The sequence below is a fragment of the Hibiscus syriacus genome, unplaced genomic scaffold (genome assembly GCF_006381635.1).
Source record: "Hibiscus syriacus cultivar Baekdansim isolate YM2019G1 unplaced genomic scaffold, ASM638163v2 tig00117056_pilon, whole genome shotgun sequence".
In the NCBI taxonomy this organism is placed as follows: Eukaryota; Viridiplantae; Streptophyta; class Magnoliopsida; order Malvales; family Malvaceae; genus Hibiscus; species Hibiscus syriacus.
The window spans coordinates 823,726-843,015 of NW_024063539.1; the positions used below are offsets into that span (position 1 = coordinate 823,726).

Sequence of the window (19,290 nt, forward strand, 5' to 3'; positions counted from 1 at the left end):
ATTCTGTCGTTTTCGTAATTGCCAGCTCTTTTTCCACGTGAATCTGTGTATTGTTATCGTACCATTGAAAGTAGGGTTTTTCAAACTTTGGTTTTAACCTAATTAATCAATCGAAAATATTTAATATATAGTTTATATTATGTATGAATTTTGGTTAATTTGAAGATCGATCAAATTAATAGAATTTTATTTGGTATGGTTAAATTTTTTTAGTTTGGTTAATAAATTAAGGGAAAAATATTTGATTAGTGAGTTTTGAATAATCCAGTTTGATTGGTTAATCGAATTGATTAATTGAACACTTTTTTTTAAAGATGGTACTTTGTATTAAGAATAACAAAGTAAACCACCTTAAGGACCTCATTAAAAAATCATTCTAATCCTAAATGGAGGAAAAAGAGTGTACCTTAGGATGGTGAAGAACAAATACTCACAACACTTTTACATGATTCAGACTATAATCCTGCCCGAACACACAACACTTACTCACCACGCCATGCCCTGCTCCACATTAACACCCATATCATGCGGACCCTAATCTAATAAAAACCTTGAAACTCGAAAAAGAATTTACAATCACCGACAACCTCCTTATTTCCACCAAAAGAAGCAGCATGTGTGTGCATGTATGTCAGATCACCAAAAGAAGCTTACCCTAATATAATAAAAACCTTGAAACTCGAAAAAGAATTTACAATCACCGACAACCTCCTTATTTCCACCAAAAGAAGCAGCATGTGTGTGCCTGTATGTCAGATCACCATCTCCGACAACCTCCTTGATTCCCAAATCAAACTTACCCAAGAGCTCATAGAGCTCCAAACTTTGAAACACCACCTATCGTAGCTGAGAAAACACCGCCCGGTGACTCACCCACACAAAACGTTACCACCGCTTCATTCTCTAACTTCATCCGATCAATAGAGTTCGCTCTCGCATAAAAACCACGACTAATTGAAAAACTGTTCCAGCTCCACAACCTCAAACAAATTTGGAGACGTTAAATCCTTGAGAAACTCTACCAGAATCAACATCATTTATGGATCCAAACCAAATTCCAACACGATTCATCCTCCATGTAAAAAACACACTCAGAGCCTCACCATAGGCTACCAGGACCAGCTGCCCCAACACAACTCTTGCAAAAACGCAAGACACTAAAATCACACCACACCCAAACCATGGAAACAACAACATAAACTCTGTCTCCCAATTTCAATGCCCAAGTTGAAAACATCTAGACAAGCTTTATATACTGCAGTTAAATCCAAAGTAGCAGGCTTATGGTTTTTTGTTTTGGTGTATGAATTGATTTTAGAATATAATTTCAAGTTTATCAGTAATTTCATATTTTGTTCAGATATATCTTTATATACTATTTGTACTTTATGTATTTTTGAAAATATCATTTTAATATTCAAATATACCAATGACATAAGAATATCAAAATCTATACGAAAAAAATCAACTCATCAAATGATATAAATATATAAAAACAATTTAAAAAATGATAAATAGCGGACACGAGTCACTTGGTCTATTTGCCGACAGCCTGTGTAAAACACAAGAAATAATATTTTACATGCAAAACTGGAAAATTTTATCCTATATGGATTTTTTATTTAATCCATTAGGATGAGTACAAATTTATTTTAGGATTTATAGTATTTTTTACGGTGACATGGGATTTATGGTATTTTTATTTTAATGTGATAGATTTTAATAAAAAATTATATTTTATTTGAACTCGTCACTTCGACGTGATGAGTTCAAAAAAATATTTTTATTAAAACTCGTTATCTCGATTTGACGAATTCTAATAACACTGTAAAAAATATCGTATATCCCAAAATAATTTTTACTTACCCGACTAAATAAAAAACTCATTATCTTTATTAGGTTAAATCAATCTGCAAAACTCTCTTCCAATCTTAACATATCTTGGGTAAAATTAGTGGGAAATGGATGCTAATTTTTCCTTTAGAGATCTAGGGATTGTATCATATTAATTAGGAGAATAGATATATTTTTGTAACGATTTTATTTTAATTTTTACTTTTAAGATCAAAATGGAAAAAAAAGTTACAATATAGAAATTAAAATGGAATTTTATAAAAATGTCTAGTATAAATTAAAATGACGAATTTAAGGAAGACGTTTAAAATTCATTTAATGTTGATTCATAAAAAAATTAATCGTTTACTTTTATTTATTTTTTACGATTTGGTATCAAAATATAAAGAAAATAAATAAAGCGAATTTGTTGATAGTTACCGACGTCTTTATCAAAATTATCCATACTTACAAACATGACTTTATTAAAGTAGTTTTCATTTATCAATGATGTTTGGTCTAATTTGCTTGTGATTCTGATTTTGTTGACGGTTTCAATTCGTCGGAGAACGAAGGCGGCAAAAGAGCAGTGTTAGGGGTGAGAGAGGGGTGTTGGAATATACAAGAAAGAAGAAAACTGATTTTTATTTTTAGATTTTGTTTAGAAAGGTCAAAAATTTAAAGATCAAAATTAGAAATTAATGGTTTTATTAACGTTTCATGTCAATAATTTAATAAATATTAATTTGCGAGAAATAAAAATGGTATAAACCACCGCAAACGTTAATGATCAAAATTAATATTTATCAAAATCGATGACAAAATCAAACAGATAGAAAATAAAAGTGACCATCATTATAGTTTACCCTCTAATGAAATATGTTTATGGAGGCAATAGGGTATTCCAGAAGCATCTGTAAAAATAGTTGTTATAAATTAAGTATATCACCTTTTATTGGCATATCGTTTATACTTTGGTGAAGTATAAAACTAAAGGAAAACGAGAGAAGGGGAAAGAAAGGAAGTTTTTGGCTGTGGTTGATTCGGCAAGAAAATATGAAGTAAATTATATATGCACACTTTCCGTAATTTTTCTTTTGGATTCCACTCATGCCTATGATTTCTTTTACTTTCTCTTTCTTCTCGCCTTGCTTCTCTATCCTTTCGCCAGATCTGATCAGTTTTGAAGACGAAAAGAGAGAGAGAGTTACTGGAAGTTTTAGGAGTGGGGAGAGCGGAAAGATTTTTGTGTCTTTCTTAGAATCTAATTTTTTGAATAAAATCTTTCCGATTCCCCCCATTCCGCTGATTTCCAGTTCTTCATCTCCATTTTCTTACCTGTCTTCAAGAGATTTCATCTTCTGATCCATTATTTCCTGTAGTTTGCAAGTCAAATCGATAAATCTTATCTATTTTTTACTGATCCTTTTGTTCCTGTATAGATTTGTTCTTTACACTCTTCTATGAAAGCTCATCTGAAAAAGCTTCCTCGCTACAGGTGCATCGACCCATATTTTTTAAGCTTTTAATTAATAAAAATTAAGTAATGGATACTTTTTGTAGAAAAGTTAACTTTATCTTGAATTTGTAACCGGAAAAATGTATATTTGTTATTGAGTCGGTGAAGATTGAATTAACTGTTGATTTATCGGTTTAATTGGAAGGTAAGACTACTTTTTTTATAGATAGAATAAGATAGATCTATGTTATTGGAGTTCAGATAGCGTCGAATAGTTTTTCTTATTTTCACTCGTTGGGTTAAATATGTGAAAAATTAAAAAGTTTTACGTTGGGTAAAATGAATGTATAACTAAATATTTTAAAACCAAAAGTAAAATATATAAATAATTCTTATAGAGCATTTTTAGGCGTATTTTTTTGAAATATCACCTTAATTTTATATATTTCTCTGTCAGATATAGTTTATATTATATTTTTTAATCTAATATTTTTTGTAAGAAGGTACGTTTCTTGTATCGTATTTTACGTGATCGAAAGGGACTCATTTTATCAAATGTGTAAAATATTTAGGTGTTAGTTTTATAAATATTTTTAAACAGATATTAAATATGTCATTAGTTCTATTATAGTGATATTTATATAAAATCGTCAGTATTTTAAATAGTGTAGACACCCCTATACCACATAGTTTTCATGGTGTGAACTTGAAAGAGTATTGTTACAAGGTAATGAAGTGGAGAGTGTGTATATTGATTAAGTTTTTTAATATTTTAGTGTCATAAATTTATTTTTTATAATAATATTTTTTTATAATAAAAAAAACTATAAATTTTATATATTTTTAAAAAATTATTGAATAATAATTTATTTGATCCCTCAATTGTAATTAAAAGTTTATTTTAATATTTTTTCTATTTTTTAACAATTAATTTTAAAAGGTAATACTTTTTTAAAAATATATAAAATTTATAATTTTTTAAATTATAAAATATTTATCATCATCTTCTTGTAAAAGAGATATTAATTATAAAATTTTTATAAAATTATTCATATTTTAAAATAATTACCCTCAAAGTTTTTATATACTAGATTATATATATTATGTAATTTTAATGCAAAATTTAATTAATTTTATTAAAAATGAATAAACATTATTAATTGTTGTTAAAAATTAAAAGTTAATGAACAATAATTTATTTAATCCCTCAATTGTAATTAAAAGTTTATTTTAATATTTTTTTATATTTTTAAATAAATAATTTTAAAAGGTAATATTTTTTAAAAAAATATATGAAATTTATAATTTTTAAAATTATAAAATATTTATTATTATCATCATCATTTTGTAAAAGAAATACTAGTTATAAATTTTTTATAAAATTATTCATATTTTAAAATACTTAATCTCAAAGTTTTCCTATACTAGATTATACATATTGTATAAATTTAATGAAAAAATCAAAATAATTTAATAAAAAATGAATAAACATTATTAAATGTTATTAAAAAATAAAAATTAATGAATACTAATTCATTTAATCCCTTAATTGTAATTAAAAGTTTGTTTTAATATTTTTTTTATATTTTTAAACAATTAATTTAAAAAAATAATTTTTTCAAAATATATGAAATTTATAATTTTTAAAATTATAAAAATTTATTATTATAAAAAATAAACTTGTAACACTAAAATAATAATAAACTCAACCATTACACACACTGTCCACTTCATTAAAACCCCAGCCAGTTCACAACATGGAACCGTGCGGTGTGGGGTGTCAAAATGCTGACGTTTTTACACAAATGTCAATATAATATAAATTAATGATGTATTTGACACCCGTTTAAAAATATTTACAAAACTAACACCCGAGTTTTTTACACATTTGGTAAGGCACGCCCCCTTGGACCACCTGGCGTAAAGCGCGGTGCAGGGGGCACGCCTTCTTACAAAGAGTGTTAGATCGAGAAATATAGTTTGAACGGTGTCTGACAGAAAAATATATAGGGTGATATTTCGGGAGAAACGCCGCATTTTTTAGATATGCATGAATAATATTTTTATCGAAATTTCCCAATGATAGAATCTTAGTTATAATATACATGGTCATGTATATGTCAATATTGACATAATATCTTTATATAAGATTTGAAGATTTTTTTTAAATGAAAGTTGTCCGTAGTAACAAATATTTACTGCGATCCAAAACTTTCAAGGCTCGTACATACAATCAAACTTTTGCAAATATATACATATTACTAGAAGCCAAATAAAAGTTCCAACAAATTAAATAGAATTAATATAAAACCATCAATACTATTTTCAGCATCGCATTGAAAAATCTCAAATAATATACATGATATAAATGAGTGAGAGTGTAAACAGCAACAAAACTTCTTTATATGTAGAATGAAAATGATGATGAACAAACGAAACAATAAGGACCGCAACTTAACATAAATATATGGACACTACTAAAAATATTATTGTGTAGTAGGTAAATAGTTCTACGACATCGACGCTAAGGGAAACAAAGATTCTCTACGAACCCTTTTTGTTTAGTCACTTTCGACAGTTATCATACTTTAAACATGGAGGCAAGGCTGAGAATAGTATTGTGCATAAAGTGAATAGTTATACTATCTCGAGAATACGGGATGCATATAAGGATTCAGTAATAAATATACAATAATTAATATATACATTTGCTGTGATCCCATTCCAAATAGTAATTACAGTATATAAACTACAAAAAAAAACAAATAGGATTCAGTAAATATTCAAAACTACAGAATCTATTGTCAATCCCTAGAAAAGAAAGCCTGAACATATATACTCAGACCTGAACCAATAACATAAATACAAACTCATAAACTCGGATTCGATAATCAAACTTGAATACACTAGCATAAATGCAAACCGCATACATGACATTAGTTTCATGAATAGAAACTATAAACAGATGGAGGTGAAAGAATTGGTTAAGTTTTGAATAGAAGATCGAGTAACAAGTGGTACTTACAGAACCTGGAATTGATAATGAGTAATACATGAACAATACATACATATATATAAGAGAGAGAGGAAATTAATAGCTCTTTTCCACATTTGGACGATCAGAATCATAGTCCTCCGTCTTCTGAATTCTCCCTTTTACTCTCTTCTCTACATCAGCTTTAGCTTTCTGGGATGCACAATTAATTTGTCTGTCATGCCTGAACAACATTCAAAGACTATATAATAAACAATAATAGAAGAGATAGCTACACCCTCTTGTTTGCCCCCCTTTTCCCCCGAGGAATGACAGTTACATGTTCAACATAAGTATGTTTAATTATGGTTCTCTGAATTTTTTTCACGTGCATGAAGGATTCATATCTTCTCTTTGTATACTCGTCTCAAATATATAGGACACGGGTATCTAACACAAGTACTTTAGGTTATGTTGTTCCAAATCTTTTGTTCTAAATTCTCATCTTCCATGTATACCCAGACATTACTATGGAAATATGTTTTTCAAGGACGTTTCAATTCATGATAATTTTGGAGAAAATATTAAATATACCCATGTTGAATATATACATGGGACAACATAGAATCCGAGTAACATTGGTTTTACCTGCGTTTCTAGTCTCAAAAGTAGGTAATTGCGCAAGAAAACTCTATAAACATGCATGTTTGCAAATTTCAATGGCACTCAGTTTATGTACAGAACTTGAAGTTTGAAAAAAATTAGGTACAAGACTACAAGGCACGAGTTATATATTTTCAACTGTGAACTTTCAGTGGAAATTGGGAGAGAAGTAACACACTGGTATATTTGTTTCCACCGACTCGGAAGGCTACAATGCCGAATATCATATTACTCGGACTTGAGGACAATTATTAGATATGTGTTTGACATGGTTCTTTTCAAATTTTTAAAGTTCATGTATTTGAAAGGTCTTTTTGTAGATCTTATCTCTACACGCAAGTCCCAACTACCGAATATGGATATGATCCTCTATGGACGTATCTCTAAAAGATACTCCAAACGCATTCTTATATGACACCTAAATCCAAATAACATAGATAAAATCTGCAAGAAAGAAGAAAATCGATGCTCACAGTCGGGCTTTCTTCTTCTCTTTGTACCTCATCATGGCATTTTCTCTGGCTTCTGAATGAAAGCTATCCAGGTCAGGAGAAATGCATGAAGCTTCCCCATCTATGATAGGTGAAACTCCATTATCAAGATAGTTGGGAGCACTAGTATCATTACTGAACCTTGAAACAGACGACATTGCTGAATAAAACGGTTGAAGTGTGCAAGCAGAAACGCTGATTCCCTGGAAGTTATGAATGAAATGTGGTTAGCTGAAAGGATCCATATTAATTTCCTTTGTTACTCAGGCACGAATGTAAGTGCGGTTAAATTTTCGGATTTGAAATATCCTTGGAGACCATATCTTCATATTTATATGATGGACATGAATATTGGATAATAAGTAATTTTTAAAAAAATAAAAAATAAAGAGTCAGAACACCATTTCTATGTCAGAATACTGAATAGTGAAAACAAGTGAGCCTGGTGTCTTGGCAAGAAAGGAACACCAAATAGAAGGTTCAAAGCTATGCTACTCAGAAAAGTTTTTTTTAAATACTTTTCTCCCAAATATAAAATCAATGATGAACAATTTGGTTCTAAAGGGTTCTTTAAGGTTCAAATTTTATATGCATCGGACAAATATCGGAATATGCATCAAACACTGAATATCTGTATTATAAAGTCACAAGGTAAAAAAGATAAAAGAAAAAAATGAGTGACATGAATCTAACCTCCATTGAAATAGCATTAACATTAACCAAGTTGTTGGATGTCATCTCCTTCTCCATAGATGAACTCGGAACGTCTTTATTAGCAAGCAGTCCCCTGGTTAGGCCCTGATCAACACCAAACAGGTCTTCAAAGTTGCGGAAAGATAAATCAATATCAGGCATGTTGAAGTCATCTGGGCAAAATGTGTCTTCACAAACTCCAAGATCTTGCATATTTTGAGACCATAACTGCAGAATTCAATTAAGAAACACACTTAACATCATACCCCATTGTAGACACATATGTTGGGATATTATTACTTGAGAAAAAAATGAAAAGTTCTATCGGTTATGTAGACGATCAATTTTGATGACTTGGCGATCAGTGGAATGCACCTGACTATCACGGATTGGACTTTTACTTAGCCAAATAGATTCCCCGTAGAAAGGCATCCCGGAAGTTGAAGATGGCAATAGGTTGTCCAGATCCGTATTCAGCTCCTCAAGTGGATGGTTACTTCGGTGGATATTGGTACTAATGTCTTGGACGAGATTACTATCAACATTTTTTGAAGAGGTGCATATTGAAGATGTGTCAGCTCGTTCTAGGCCACCATTATAAGGAAAATGACCGTCTCCTTCAGTGAGCTGAAGTTTTTTCAGGTCAAGAATCTGTTGCAGAACCAGTGAAGTATTCTTCACCTGCTGAACTTTGTCCATAACCTGCAAAAACAAGAACAAAGTAAAAAAAAAAAGTGTACTGAGCTCAGTAAAATACCCATGTTCAAATATGTGCTCGACATGGGTATGTTCAAATTTTTCTTTGGAGATCCCTAGGGGTCATATCAAAATGCTCATGTTTGAATATATGTGGAACATAAGTACTTCAAGAAAACCAAAGAGTTAAAACAACACAATTCAGGATAGCTAACTGCATGTGACATATGTTTGCTGCATGTTGTGGAAATCATATTAGGAGGATCTACTTACAAGAAAAACATAACAGTTGAAGAAAAATAATGACAAATCACCAATATCTTCTTTCAAATAGATCATATCAATTAACCTTGGCTTGTTGACTGTTTGACCCGGAATTGCGTCCTGTGGCAGCGAGAGAAGCCACACCGGATTTACTCGAAGAGACACCAATTCGCGAACAAGACTGTCTTAAATTCCCCTTTTCAACCACATTGGCATTCACAGAAACACACGAATTGGATAAAGACCAATCTTGAAGAGGATTGTTATCCAATTCATTAATTTCAAAACCCCACAATGCTGCAAAATCCTTGGCCGAAGGGCACCCTAAATAGCTACTAACTGCTCGCCTCTGGTGGTGCTGAGGAGAAGCATCATGGACGCTTTGGTCACAACCAGGGCACAAGAACATCCGGTGATCAAAACAATAAACATGTGATGGGCAGAGTCGGCATGAGTCACATAGGAGGGTACGGAGATGCCGGTTTGAAAGTGCGTTGGCTGAGTGGACCTTCGCGTCACAGGAAAGGCACAGATGTGCTGCATCAGATTTGCAATAAACAACTGGTCTTGAAGTTGTGCAGAATTCACAGACTTTCTCCATGTCAGAGCTCCAAAATTAAAAAAAGAATGTCTTCTCGTATGTATATGTGTATTCAAATGATCACTTCAAATTCATAAGCTTGATAATGGAACAAAAAGATGACGTTCTTTTGATGAAGAAATCTCAAGCTCCACTTTCCAAGATCTACAAAAGTTCAGGACAGTTACGGAGAAATCTAAACTACATATGGTAGTGGAACACTTAATTTTTTTTCAGGTTATCGGTATTAAAATATGATCCTTCAAAAATTCTCTAGATATACAAAATCTTAAAGAAAGCCGAATATATACACATATTCATATTCGAGACATACACAAAAATTTGAAAATCTTATTTAGAAACCAAATTCACCTTAGTAATACAACAAATTGGATTTTCTTAAGAAAAGGGAAAGAAAGTACCCTTAATCTCTATAAGTTCTAACTGCAAAACGAAAAATAAATAAATAAATAATATCACTAACATGACAAATTAAGCAGAAACTAATTAGAATTATTCTTTCTGATGCAACTTTTTTTCCGGTCTTAAGAATTATCCAGAAACAAGCAACTTTCAAAATTAAAAAGAAAAACAATCACAAACGAATAACATCAAATTTACCTCCATATATCTATTCAGCTGATGGATCATTAAACAAAAGAGATCTAAGATACAAAGATCTAAAAGTTAACAAATCGAAATGAACGACACACACTCACCTTTGTGTTTGCTTCCCGAGAAAAAAACCAAAGCAGGAAACTAAAAAAAATCCAAGAAAAACTCAAAATTAGATTAAAAAAAATGGTTAGCTTTTGATTGAGTTCTCCTTTACCTTCACATTCCTTTCTGTTTTGATTTGCTTTTTCGCTTTTTTCTTCTGTTCTATTATCTTACCTGCCTTGTGCCCTGTTTGGATGACGTGTACAATGAGGCGTGTACTTTATGCTGACATGGAACTAACAGGTTATCTTTTATGGGACCCGCCAACGTTATCCATTGTGCATGTGAAACCGTTTAGTCACGTGCGACGGTTTAATATATGTATAAGGAAATACGTTATCGAAAATATTATTATTTTTTAATATTTTTTGATAAAAAATTATCTAAAATATTATTATTTTTATTAAAAATGTTATTATTACGTGTTTTATCGGATTTGATAATATATCTGATAAAATGTTATTTATTTTATCAGATATACTATCAAATCCGATAAAACACGTAACAATAATATTTCTGATAAAAATAATAATATTTTAGATAATTTTTTTATCAAAAATTTTAAAAAAAATAACATTTTTAATAGTACTTTTCTTTACCTTCGTACGGTATAACTTCCCTCCCCGTTCCGTTTGGCGTTTCGGTTCCCATGTCATAGTGATCATGAAGGTTACTCGCGCACTCAAATAGAAACTGGCCACGTGGTCGTACGGTTGCTGTGAATGACGGCTCCTAACAACACAACAATTATGAATTGACAATGTTAAAAAACCCAAACAAAAATCGATTCCGAATCCCTCGGGATTAGATAGACAATCCCCTTAATTGCCCAATTGTTCAAGAGTATTATAAAATAATATTTATTTTTTTTAATTTATTGAACATAATTATTAGAATTCAAATTTTTTTAAAAAATAATAATTTTTTATCACTAAGCAATGAATTCTATTTTTAAAATTTTAATTGAATGTTTAAAAAAGTATAAAGAAATTATAAATAAATCACATATACATGTAGGGGTCAATTTAGAAATATTCGTAACACTAATCTCAAATCAACTTTATCAGAATTAAATATAATCACCTAAAATTTAGATTGACTTCAACAGCATATCTAGATTCGTTTAATATCTCTAATGAAACTTTAACCTTGAATCCTATAAATATATTATTTTTCATTAACAAATACAAAAAATCTTATTATACATTTAAAAGTTGTTTTATCGTTCTGATGTTTGTCGAAAATCCAAAACACATAGATAATAATAAGAGGATCTCACTTGTAGCATCTCCGATCTAGTCTAATCAAAATTCAAATTAGAAATGTCACATTAATCGATCGAAACTTAATGGAAGTTGAATCAAAATTAACACGAACAATCAAACTATCAAACAATAATCAAATATTAACTTGATAAATAAGTTTTAATTATTAGGATATGTGAGTTTAGGGTTTTATAATGATTAATATAATTAAAAGATATTTAATAGATAAATTTAAGCAATTAGGATTGGTGAGTTCAAAACTTGTATAGCTCAAAACAATATTATTTACCAAAAATCATTAACACACATCAATATACCATTCCCTTTTCCATGACAGACATTAACATACTATTATGCGCAAACACTTTCAACTTAGTACTTGCATAGCAAAAACACATACAAACATACTTACGTATATGATAGTTGAAAGTTCGGATTAGAGTCGGAACTCTTATTTTAACATAATATACGAATTTAACCTATATATATAACATCCAAATCATATAAGCATACAACCAAATATAAAATCGGTTGCATATCTAAACTTATGCTATTATGTTTTCCTTTTTCTTTTGACTTTGTTGAGCCCACGATCCTTTGAACTTTATCAAAAATAAGCTACTAAACGAATTTACAGTTTAGGGTTTCATTACCTTGTTTGGATTTCGACTTTAATAACACCAAGTTGAAGACTAAAGCATTCACTTTTCAAACTATGTTTGATTCACACATGAACTTAAGGATTTCTTTGAATTTTAAATTTCTCTCTCATGTTCTTAGGATGTCTCATCAATGGAAATTAAGGATAAATGAAGAAGACGAAGAACGATCTCCCTCTCCCTCCCCCAAATCGATTTGAAGACCAAAAATGAGAGAATTTTGCTTTTCATCATAAAACACCAATTGTTTATGTCTAAAAAAATTACCAAATATTGTTTAGACACATATACCTTTGCATTTCGATCATTTTCCACCCAAGTCTCTTTTGGGCTAATAGCCATGCAAAACTTCAAGTTTCATTTCCTTTATAAATTGCTCCTTAAACTTCTAATCACTTCTTTAGAATCCTTATAGTTTCCATTTAGTTTACTCCTTAAATATATAACAATAAAGGAAATTTTCAAATAATCTCTATAAAACAAGTGAAGTTCTGAATTCTCAATTATTAATTTAGGATATCAAAATCTGAGGTGTTATATTGCCATTTAGTCGTTGGCACAAGGAATAAACATGATGTCAGAACTTGAACCTCGAGCTATGTGTTGAACGTGATATAATATTAAAGGAAGCCATAGTATTTATATATATATATATATATATATATATAAAAAGGTTACAATCCACTTACACCTAATCTAACTCTTAATTTTACACCTTTTAAGATTGTTGAATGAGAGAAAATTAAAGACTAAGATTAACTCTCTTTTTTCAATGAATATTTTTTTATTTCCTACTGTTAATTTCAACTTTTTATTTCTCAAATTCATCGATCCTAAAAAGTGTAAAACTAAAAAGTTTTACACAATATAATTGATCCTAACCCCTATACATATAAACAAAAGCGATCACAAATGTCGAATATGAAGACTTGGAATAAAAAAAAGGTTTATATTACAAATACGTACTTTGGGTACTTATTTATGATATAAACCAAAAATAAAATAAAGAGTTGGGAGTATGATATTAGCTATTCATGTCTTGACAAGGAGTCATCAGTTACATTTGTTAGTCTTAAATCATTTCCTCACATCAAGGCTGTGGCCTGTGGGAAAGCTTTGATAAAAAAGAAAGACTATTTATGATAATTTTCAAAACATTTACATCATCCCACTCTACAATTGTCAAATGTGAAACATAAACATCGGTAAAAGACCCAACAAAGATGATCATCGAAAGACTGATACAGAAGAGTGCACAACTTGCAAGTTATATTCAGTATCTAGAAACCTTTTGGACTCTTAAGATGGAATCCCACATCAATTCAAAAAAAAAATCTCTGCAAACCCCCAAAATAACATCAATAATGGATTTTGTATAATACTATAGCGGAAACATACCTCGATCAGCACTTCTTCACGTGCACCTCGATTATGTCATCATCTTCCATTTCTAGACTTGCAGGAGTTGCATCCACATTAATTTTATCACCATCAAAAGAAAATACTAAGCTTTGCAGGTCAAGCTTAGCTTTATTGGCATACAATCTGAAGAGCTTCTCAAACTTATCATCCTAATAAAACGAAGAAAAAAAAATCTTCAACTTATATTGTAAAATAAATTTACAATACAGCTCGTTGCGTACATCATATGAAAGATAATAGCATTCAAAAGGGGGAAAATACATAAGTTTCCCCTAAGAAACCAGTTCAATCACAAAATAACCATGAGATTCAATACTATGTTAGTAAAGGTAGAAATGAATCATTTGAAAGATTCCACAATCAAGAAATGACAATTGCATAGAGCAAACCTTGAAAATAAGGCAAATATGAACATGAACCATGCATGAATGACAAGATACTGAACTAAATTGCTTTTCTAACTACATTTTCATAAACACAACAGATATTTACCTTTTCAGATGTCGATAATACATACAAGATTTGTTTATTTTGTAAATCTAGCACTAATTTGCATTTTTCTTTTGCCCAGCATAAATAGGATATGAAACTAGTGCAGATTTCATTGCAAGGCAAAATTTTAACTTGGAAGGTTGATTCTTTCATCATATGAATGCACCATGCAATTAGTTTATTTCCCCAACTGCTTGTAACTAGGGACTAAGCTAGACTTATTTCTATTCTCACGTCTGGAACCAGGCAGCTGCAAAGCAGAGTACTAAACTTTTTCATTCATCTATTCCGTAGCCCAGACTGTATGCAATTACCAGCATAAAGGATCAAAGTGCAGCAGAAAGCAATACCGTGTATACACGAAATTGCTTGAGTTCGTCCTTGTTCTGGATAGAAATAACTATTTTGGCCTTTTCAGAAGCAGGAATTGTTGGTTGCGCAACTACAGCATCTGAAGAAGGTTTCAACGAATCACTCGGTTCTCGTTTTGCAGATTCCTCTGCTTCTAGCAAAATGCTTTTTGCAGATTGTGCAAGTGAAAGCAATTCCTGCTTCCTTCTCCTGCATGAATCATTTCACATTAAAATGAGTAAAACAAGTTCCATAGAAAAAAGAGATTAATACATTAAAGCATTAAGCCAGAAAATAGTCGACATATAGTTTGTTTCACATCCCACAATATTCCAAGATCCTTTGGCTTTTGATTTATTTCATAGCTCTTAAATCAAGAGTCTGGAAACTAACATGTTTTACACTATGTTACTCGGACTCGTGTATTAAACGGGTATATTCAATTTCTTTTAAGATTTCCCATGTATTTTGAGGATTCTTGGAATGTAATATCCATGTACGCATATCTTGGTATGTATTGGACACGGAAATTTCAAGAAAAAATAGGTTGAAGTAATGCAAATATTACAATTATAACAAGCAATAGCAAGAATTCTATGAACAAGACATCATCACCTGAATCATAAATTACCAGTTCATGTCTAATAATCAGACAATTTAAACACTAGAAACAAGTATGACAAAATTTCATGTATGTAAAATCAGAAGTAGACTCAAGCTTGAAAAGAGACTCAAACTGCCAAGTACAATACCTTAACTCCTTTATGGTTGAATCCTCACCAATCTTGCTATGAGCATTACTTGAAACCATAGGAGGGGGAGCCAACCAATCCTCCTCTTCAATATTCACAACCTTTATCAGTTCAACATCTTTATCCGAATCTACTTCCGCAACCTAATCCATTTCCAATTCCATAAAAATAATAATAAAAGAAAAAAATCGTATTATGCAAATTTACTTTCATATGTCAATATAAACAAATAGAGCAAAAATCTTACACTGGGTTTAGGGCATTTCCTCCGTTTTGGTGACGGAACTGGTGAAGTATCTGAACAGTCATCTACAATGAAACTCATAATGATTACTATAACAATTTCAGTAAAAAAATTATGATAGAGATAAGTTGCACGACCAAAATGTGAACTGAATGCTATTATTGAAATTCATGAACACCATATCATGAAAACAAGGCATAAAATACATATATTAATCATGAAAACAGTATAATAAACACAACAGAATTTGTTAAATTATGATTGAGCTCAATTTTGAAATCTAAATGCAAGTTTTATAAGCTATTATTGAAATTTACGAACATATGAAAACAAGTCATAACGCAGGTTTATTAGACTAAAAAAAAGCAGTACGACAAAGTGCGTTTAGGGGTGTAAATGAATAGAACGTTCGGTGAATTGTCCGTGAATTGTTCGTATAACGTTTATTGAGCTAAATAAACAAGCATGAACAAAAAAATTATGTTTGTTTGATAAACAAACGAACATGATCAGAGGTGTGTTTCTTTCGTTTATGTTAACAAACAAACTCGTTTATGAGCTCGTTTATCAACTCGTTCATTTATGTTCATGAACAAGCACGTTTACTCGGTTCTCCTTTTCCTTTTATTTGTTTACATTTTAAATATTGGTGAAGATAAATTAAACACATGGTAGATGTTGAAATTTAAACTGTGAATTTTAAGGAGTTTAAGCACTAGTAGCGTAATTTTATTATTTTTCTTTAGCTTGCAAATGAAAGGGTAATATTAAAAATTGAACATATAAACGAACACTAAATGAACACGTTCGTGAATATATAAACGAAAATGTTCGCAAAGAATAAATAAACGAACACGAATACCTTCTAAAATAAATAAACGAACATGAACATGATATTAAAAATTTAAACAAACACGAACCGAATATGAATACCTTCAAAAATAAACAAACGAACACGAACATAACATTTTTCGTTCAAGCTCGGTTCAATTACACCCCTAAGTACGTTCCAATAACAAATGAGCCAAATTTCAAAACCTAAGTGTGAATTCTATATGCCATTTTTTTCCCCGAAATAAATCTATATGCCATTTTTGAAATTTATGAACACCATAATGAAAACAAGACACTACCCATGTTTATTAAGCATGAAAACAGTACAATAAACACAATAAAATACCTAACTACGATTGAGCTAAATCTCAAAACCCAAATGCAAATTCTATGCTGCTATTGAAATTTACAAACACTACATGAAAGCACATTGTTTACCAAATAAGACACAGCATGTTTATTAACTACAAACACAGTATAATAAACACAATACAATAAATTAGTTGAAATCCATGAACACCATATGAAAACATGAAATCACATGTTAACAAACCACGAAAACAGTATAAGAAACCCAACAAATTATGTTTAAACACGAGAGATACAACAACCAGAATTTAGACACGGGTATTTAATTTCTCTGGGCAGTTAATAATTTACATTTGTATTCACGTGTAGACAATTGTTACAGAAAAAAAGACACAAAAGAACACAACTCCATGAAAGAAATTTATAAAAATGTTCTTTTTACCGTCGAGGCAAACGATATTTAGGGGTTGAACACGGCGGTAATCGAATAGAGGCTCAAGGTCATCCGTAGTTGAATCGGCCTGCAAAAACAAGTCGTTTTTCCATGAAAACAAACAGTAGATAAGAAAATCGAAACCAGGGTTTCGAATACTACAATAAGGGTGAAGAAATTTCACATCAACAGCGGCGCCTTTTAACAAGATTCTCATTCTCAACAGAGTAAGAGAGAGATAGTTTGATATGATGCAGAGTAACGAGCAATAGAAACAAAATATAGCAGAGTGATGAAGATGTAAATGCAGAGGCAGCGAGCAGGTAACACAAAATCTCACGTCTCAAGTAGAAATCTTTAAGTTAAGTTTAGGGTTTCAAAATTCACCTCGCTCAACTTCATGATCTGTCGGAAACTTAATGCAAGAGAGGGCTTGGATCAGGCACTGGAGAATGAGAGGGAACAAACAAAAGAAAAAGAAAGACGAGGTTTGATCGGCGAACAGAGAGACAAGAAAGGGTTCGGAATTTCAAACTTCTTCGATATAGAATTATTTTATTAATAAAACTCTATTTTTATAATATATAAAATATAATATTAATAAGAGTTAGGAACATTTTTTCTCGGTTCTATAATTTTGTTTTGATTAATGTGTATCAATTGTTGCAGGTTAGAAACAATTATTAACTAAAGATTTGAAATAAAGTTATTTATTATTCTACTTGTGGTTTAATTAATATAAATAAATTTGCAATTAGTTTTTGTATATTTTATTAGATTAATTTTGTATTCATTGTTTTATAATGTAATTAAATAATAATGAAAAATGCTTTGCATAATGTTTATATTTATTATTATATGTCATGCATTATATTTAATGATCGTTATTTCAAATAAAAATAATTAATTATACTTGTCGTAACCATTTTTTTATGTGAAACCGATTATTTAGTTTCAAAACGGTTACGACTTTAATTTTTGGAAAATTGAATGATTTTAAATTGATGGGTATTAAAAATAAAAAAAGGAGTCGCCATCGACCTTTGGGTTAGGTGGGTCGAATACCTAAAAACGTCTTTAAAAATAATTTTAAGAAAAATCATTTTTTAAGACAAAATTGGTCTGCGTTATCAAAGATTCGATCAAAACAGATTCGGGAGTCGGTTACGCGTGGGGAAGGATTAGCACCCCCATAGCGCCCTAAATCGGTACTAAAATCGCTTACACGTTGTCATAATTGGTGGAACTCATGAATCGAATATAAAGTTAAAAGTGTGATCCGTTTGTCAAATATTGATTGCTTCAAATTAATTAATTTAGAGAAAATTCTTTAACTTTGAAAGAAACCTCAAAATTAGCAATCCTCCATCGGGAAAACTAATTCGACTATTTCTTATCAAATAAAAAAATATTCCCTCATTAACAAAAGTATGAATCGAATATAAATAAAAATCGACGATTTGCATTCACGTGTAATAAATTGGGAATTAAAATAACACACATTTCATCCTTAAAATCAAATTAATTAATAAAATAAAAATTGATTTATTTCAAGTTTGTATTTGTTCGAATGTCGTATTGGATTGTACCACTTCGATCAAGTGGCACTTTCCACGCCCGTTCTAAAAATACCAGTCTTGAAATATATCAGAGTAATATTAACATTTAAGGGAATACAATACATACAATAACAATTTGAAACATGCAAAATAAAAATATTTACAATAAATGGATATAAACATATCTATTTACATGTGACCCAGAAAAATACATAATATATAAATAAAATGTAAATTCATGATGTATTGAAATGAAAACAAACTTAATAAATCTGAGCCCAAGTAACAAATGCTAAATAATACAAGTACGGAAACTGAAACAACCCATTAATTACGATAAAGGACTAAAATGAACATTCTGAAATTTAAAAGCCAAATACATAAAGCTGTGAAAAGCTTAAAACAACATGGTTCGTACTAAAATGTAACAAACATAAATATCGAGAGCCAAATTCAGAATCTACACAACATCAATGCAAGGATTCAAACGAAACAACTGAGAACTCCAGGGGCCGCGGCGTGGTTAAACCTCTCCTAAACACGGGCTCAAAACGGTGCCGTTTTGGAAACTGAATATATCAGGTAGATTAGGTTTAA

General features: G+C 30.5%; 2 protein-coding genes and 1 long non-coding RNA gene across 4 annotated transcripts; 1 reads left to right on the top strand and 2 right to left on the bottom strand.

Annotated features, from left to right (window-relative positions):
• The first annotated feature begins 6,245 nt into the window (after nt 1-6,245).
• On the top strand, nt 6,246-6,533 carry LOC120197887. The gene is made up of 2 exons (XR_005523320.1): nt 6,246-6,338; nt 6,374-6,533. It is a non-coding gene; the product is annotated as an uncharacterized LOC120197887 (long non-coding RNA).
• LOC120197886 (putative zinc finger protein At1g68190) lies at nt 6,263-10,421 on the bottom strand. Its single transcript, XM_039199281.1, has 7 exons — nt 10,373-10,421; nt 9,159-9,818; nt 8,489-8,815; nt 8,114-8,341; nt 7,403-7,623; nt 6,354-6,510; nt 6,263-6,318 (listed from the first exon to the last, which is right to left on the bottom strand). Exons 2-6 carry the CDS (start codon nt 9,672-9,674, stop codon nt 6,384-6,386), a joined length of 1,419 nt encoding a protein of 472 aa, XP_039055212.1. The 5' UTR covers nt 9,675-9,818; nt 10,373-10,421; the 3' UTR covers nt 6,263-6,318; nt 6,354-6,383.
• Nucleotides 10,422-13,645: 3,224 nt separating this feature from the next.
• On the bottom strand, nt 13,646-17,637 carry LOC120198047. 2 transcript variants are annotated; one of them, XM_039199440.1, is made up of 6 exons: nt 17,522-17,637; nt 17,144-17,222; nt 15,562-15,611; nt 15,315-15,457; nt 14,562-14,772; nt 13,646-13,868 (listed from the first exon to the last, which is right to left on the bottom strand). In XM_039199440.1, the coding sequence occupies exons 1-6, from the start codon at nt 17,534-17,536 to the stop codon at nt 13,701-13,703; spliced, it is 666 nt and encodes a 221-aa protein (XP_039055371.1). In that variant the 5' UTR covers nt 17,537-17,637; the 3' UTR covers nt 13,646-13,700. The 2 variants fall into 2 exon arrangements, with proteins under 2 accessions (XP_039055371.1, XP_039055370.1); XM_039199439.1 differs by having other exon boundaries at nt 13,649-13,868; nt 15,562-15,623; nt 17,522-17,636.
• Nucleotides 17,638-19,290: the final 1,653 nt, after the last annotated feature.